Here is a 5,238-nt window from a genome sequence, read left to right as displayed (position 1 = left end):
GATCTGGAGTATTTTCTTGATACTTCCACTATGAGGATGGATAGCCCGCTTAGGTACTGAAGTCTCTCAGGCCATTAGTCATTCATTATGTTAATAGCGCTTGTAGGAAATAAAACAATGTATATCTGGACTCAGGTTTGCATACCCTAAAGCTTCAATTTTATTTATTGTTGGTCAGCAGGCCTTCAATTTAAAGCTGGAAGTGGTCTTGATCTTGGTTTCCTTCTCCTCAGTTAAATGCATTCGTAATGCGTTAAAAGATTTATGAATGCGCCCCTAAAACAGAATACAAACTGCTACTGTATTCTGGTCGCTGAAGCACATCTAAAATCAAATTACTTGAAGTTTTACCTTTTAAGGTGACTAGAAGGCCTATTCTAATATAAATGAAGAATCTAAATAGCAATTTTAGGATACGCTTATTAAGATCATTTAAGGGTCTCACAAGAGTTTTCAAGATATCACAAGGGAATTTCCACTAAGCTTTGCCTACTTGAAGTGATGGAAGATCGGAGGTAAATAAGACTTACAATACGTTTATCATTGGTGAATCTTTTTAATTTTGCAATTTGCATAACTAAAATCAAGAATATAGGATTGTGATTTGGGCTGAATTCGACTTGGGTCGAGCGGACACCGTGTAATCAACAAAGGTGGGTGGTATTTGTTTCCAAAAATGCATGAAGACGAATGTCCATATGGACGATTTAAAAAGAAGGGTACAGATAAAACAAAGTTGCAAATGACCTCTCGTTTCATTAAAATGGAATGCACCCAAAACTGTTTCTACCTATCTTTTTAAGTGTCTGCCAAACAATTGTGTTTTCATTAACAAAACGTTACTTGCACTTTAAACAGTTTAGAGACTTTTAATAAACTGGTGCCAAGAAGTAAGAGTTTTATGGCCTTCGAATAGTTTAAACAAAGTAAATGCCTTTCTCCTGAAGTGCTTTTTATTCCAATTTTAATACCAGTTCAGATTGATCACCATAATTTTGAAGCGAGTACATCCCTGAGTTCATCAAGCCCAAAAACTTGTAGGCTGGACATGTAAAAATCGTTTTCTAATTAATCTAAAAATGATTATGCACAGCCGAACATGCATTCTGACTAGTTGAAGTATACTTTCGGCTCTAAATGCTGAACCTAGATAGTGCTGTCTTGCTGAAGAGCTGATAATGGTTACCTCTGTAAGGGCAGGACACAGAGTTGGAATTACAGTTGGGTCTGAATATTGTGGCAGGCTAAGATGATTGCCGAATATTTCCATATGACGGTGCGGCTAAATATAGTATCGGAGTTGAATGGCTGCCTTATTCAATTTGTTTTAATACCATAATCACTGAATAATGATTCAAAGATTTTGTTACGCTCAAGATAGAGTGATTTCAGTCGGTCTTTCTTTACCATTTTTAACTAATAAATTTGCAATGTGGAAATTCAAACATATTTGTCGTTAAAATGTTATTTCTTCCTATTCTTTAAGATAGTTGAACAAAAAATTAGACAATTACTTAAGGGAATGGCTTCATAAAATTGGTAAGCACTCACCTTCGGAAATGATGTGGGTTTGAACTACTGATAAATTCTACTTCAAGTTTCCACAAATTGCTTGTCTACTGGACATCTATTGGTGGGTGATTGTGTTACCCGCCATTTACTTTTTCCGCCACTTTTTGTAAACTTGCCCAACCAGTTGCAGTCCTCCAGCATCTTTGTGCATCACGCACGACTCCACTCGCAGAAAGAAAGTTGCCTAAAGCCATGACATCTTGGGAATTTGCGTAATAAAACTCTTTAGGAAACAAATATGTTGTGGAAGGTTTATAATTGTTTCCGCTTTGTAATGGTATCATTCGGATTTGTTCGGTCTCCTCCCTTTTTAGTTGCCATGTTGACCTTCCAAAGCTCAGGCCACCATGTGGAATAAGTCTAGAACGCTTTTTGTAACTATGGACGGAGAGTTTGTTTTAAATGTTGCCACCTCACTTGTGATTCGGTGGAGTAGTTTCAAATGTCATTCTGTGACAGCCGCCGCTGATCATCCAATTCTGCTTCACAGCATGCCTAAGTTATCCACATAGAGACAAATCACTGCATCGGACAAATTCACAAATCAACGCGAACTTTTTCATTTTTTTTAAACTTTTTTAAAACAATCGCGTGTTTATGAGCTTAAAACCGCAAATAAGAAAAATATGCCTCCTTTTGCAAGACCCATTCACTGTAATTGAAAATTTGCCTCCTTTTTAGAGCCAAAACTATCATTAATGCTTTACTAATGGGTGACACGTGGTGGTTCCCAAAAAGCAGTATGCATGGTCAGAGGCTACAGAATTCAGTGTTACAGTGCGTCACTCAGCTAGAAAATTTGACTTAAAGCCATAATATGTATTAAGCCTCGCATACTCAGGTGAGTAAAAAATATAGATTGGTGTAAAGCGAATGGAAATTTGGAAATATTTCCGACTGAGAAAACTGCAATTTAACAATTGCGACACTGATTTCGCGAATGCACGGGGCATGCGACCAATAAATACTGTTTCAAATTATTTTCAACTACCACAAATGTCGTAACTACAGCGTACGTGGATTCCTTTGGGATATGCAAACGCTTAAAGGTGGTACTGAGAAGCGTGGCTAGATTTACACGAAAATAGTATCTACACAACCTCAAGGACAACATACAATGCGCTCAGTCTGCGTATTTGCAACAGCGTTACCTCAGTATACGGAATAATATCCACTTTTCCTGGTGCATACCCTACAATAAGATTGAAAATAACGACGTGAGCAAGCACACGCCTAAATTGGGAAGATAATCTTCGCCAATGACGGTCACGCTCAGCCACCACGAATACACCACCACCGCCTTTCCCAGCGAAAAGCACTGTAAATCCGGCTACGTTTGTTCATAGAACTATGTAAGACTTCAGTAAATTAACTAATAGAAGAATATGAAGGAGGTGATGCAAATGCCATTTCCAATGGACAGTACATTGTGAGATAGGGTTTGCAGAGATTTAGATGTTGGAACAGATGTTTTTAGTGCCACTGTTAATATTTAGGGCTGTGGCGAAACCAGTCGGTTGGGGCCTATTTGACTATGTACATGAAAGTCTTCATTAAATAGTAACCGATATTTGGCAGCTACGCTAATCAGGTGACATTTATTTATCCCACTTTCACAAGCATTCCCTGGGCACTTTTTTACAATATAACAGGCTGCTGTCGACTCTAGACAAGACAAAAGGAGGTGATCAAGGCTTTATTTCAAATGGAATTAAATTCTGGGGGTCATGGGAAAAAAATGGAAACCGATAAATACATGAATGTGTCATAAATGACGCGGAATCTGCTGAGAAGGACAAGCTAGTAGTCAAAACAGGAGAAGGGAACATGAATATTGGTTGTGCACCGACCAGAATGGCGTGAAGCTGAATCTCAGTGTGAAAGGAAAATGGGGTGATTACCACAATTTTAGCCCTCAGGAGGGCTCTCACGATTAGCCTATGCACTGAGGTCATGTCAATGATCTGCTGACAATCGCAGATCTGCTTCATTCCACTATTGTTGCCAAGTATCAGTAGGCTCTCGCTGCTGCCAATGCTCAAACTAGAGGTTGGATTTTCGCGAAGAAGCTATATTTGGAGTCAATGCTGCGGGAATAACACTTAACTTCTGATGATTTAGAATCGGATACTAGGAAGCGGATTCGGAAAAGAAAACAATGCTGGAGTCTGTAGCTATCGCATCCGAGGACTGGGATTGGATAGCATTTGTGGCTACAATCTCTCCACTACCAGAATATGCGGCAGAGATTAAAGGAGGACCGTTAAATGGGTTTTGGTGGTGGCTGGCATGGATGGTCCCAAAAGATCCAGACGAAGGAAAACCATGGTCCAATAGCTCCAACAATTCAAAATGATCTTACTTCTACTATCCGAAATCAGTCTAAATGCAAGCCTGTGGACTTCTACTTCACTTCCACTTGACTGAATACCTAACCCACCCTAAAAATGTAGTGTGGTATTCACCGAGGGTGCTAATTGCATGCAGTAGGACGCTGGCGTTACCTATTTAGTGGATCGCGGACTAGTTGTAGGCGTTGGTTTGACCTACTGGATCTAGGTGTTTGTGTCACCATCGATATTAAATTACACACTCACATACACGACAGTCACAAATATTCACTTCCTCTGTATTTGATTGTCCGGCTGTTCAACTAACCAATTCCTACTAATGAATGCCTTTCAAATTAATTTCCAATTGATTACATGCATTTAAGCTAATGCAACCAGCATTCAATGTCACTTTAGCATTTTTTACCCCATCCTGTGTCACTTAAGTATCTTTAACCACCAGTTTGCTCTAGTCCTGTGGCCATCCACTGCCACCATAAGTCAGGCAATCGGCAAAGATACTAGAATAAAAGACTACTAAATGCCACTAATTCTGTAAGCGGAAAACTCAAATAAATGCGACCAAAATTGGTTGAGTGCAGAAATTATGAACAGGTGTGTTTAAAATTACCACATATGCCCTGCTAGTCTTCAGCAATTGCAGAAACCCCTTGCACTGATTTGCACAAAAGATCTGAAAATAAACTTGTGCGGTTTCCTTGATAAAAAAAGCGAAACACATTTACATGGTGGACAACACTTCCAACGCCGTGATATTCTGCCAAGTCTTCGCCCCAACACTAAACGCCTGATAGGCTTATAAGGAATGTTTAGTTATTTTTTTGGGCATTTTATACCATTATTAATTTCTACAAGCACTTGACAGTTTACCTTAGCGAAACGATACATTTTCTTTTCCATTTTATCTCTAAAGTGGGCAAACATTTTCATTGTAGAGGTAACAAAGAAATGAAGAGTAAAGTCTACATTTCCTGTGTCATTTTGATGATCTCTTACGACACGCGGTTGTCATTCTGTTTTATAGTAAAGCACATGTAAAGCTCTCAGGAGTGTTCTTTATTTGCAGACTAAGTTTCAGCTTCGTACGTTTGTGACTTGATACCATGACACTGAATTTAGGAGTGGTAAATTTGCTTTCTTATTTTCTCACTTAACTTAAGGCATTTAGAAGAATTTTTGGCGTTTTTTTCTTAAAAGAGGGGAAATTCCATTTTTGACTTAAAAATAGTCAGCTGAGCTGATAATATTTTGAGTATTTCTGCATCGAAAGGGGATTATTTCTGCGACATTGGCTGAGGGCGTTTTTTTAATCATC

At 38.7% G+C, this 5,238-nt stretch overlaps 1 protein-coding gene across 1 annotated transcript; it reads right to left on the bottom strand. All coding sequences in view use genetic code 11, as the record gives it.

Moving 5' to 3' along the window:
* Positions 1-276: 276 nt before the first annotated feature.
* Positions 277-4,853, bottom strand: EGR_09795 (hypothetical protein; the record flags this gene model as incomplete). Its single annotated transcript, XM_024499044.1, has 8 exons — positions 277-324; positions 531-577; positions 1,335-1,416; positions 1,662-1,950; positions 1,990-2,067; positions 2,114-2,174; positions 3,935-4,013; positions 4,794-4,853. 8 exons carry the CDS (start codon positions 4,851-4,853, stop codon positions 277-279), a joined length of 744 nt encoding a protein of 247 aa, XP_024346554.1.
* Between the last annotated feature and the right edge of the window lie 385 nt (positions 4,854-5,238).

This window comes from Echinococcus granulosus, assembly GCF_000524195.1.
Source record: "Echinococcus granulosus chromosome Unknown EG_S00167, whole genome shotgun sequence".
Classification (NCBI taxonomy): domain Eukaryota; kingdom Metazoa; phylum Platyhelminthes; class Cestoda; order Cyclophyllidea; family Taeniidae; genus Echinococcus; species Echinococcus granulosus.
The sequence above is the reverse complement of the archived record's forward strand: the minus strand, read 5'-3'. Positions and strand labels throughout refer to the sequence as shown.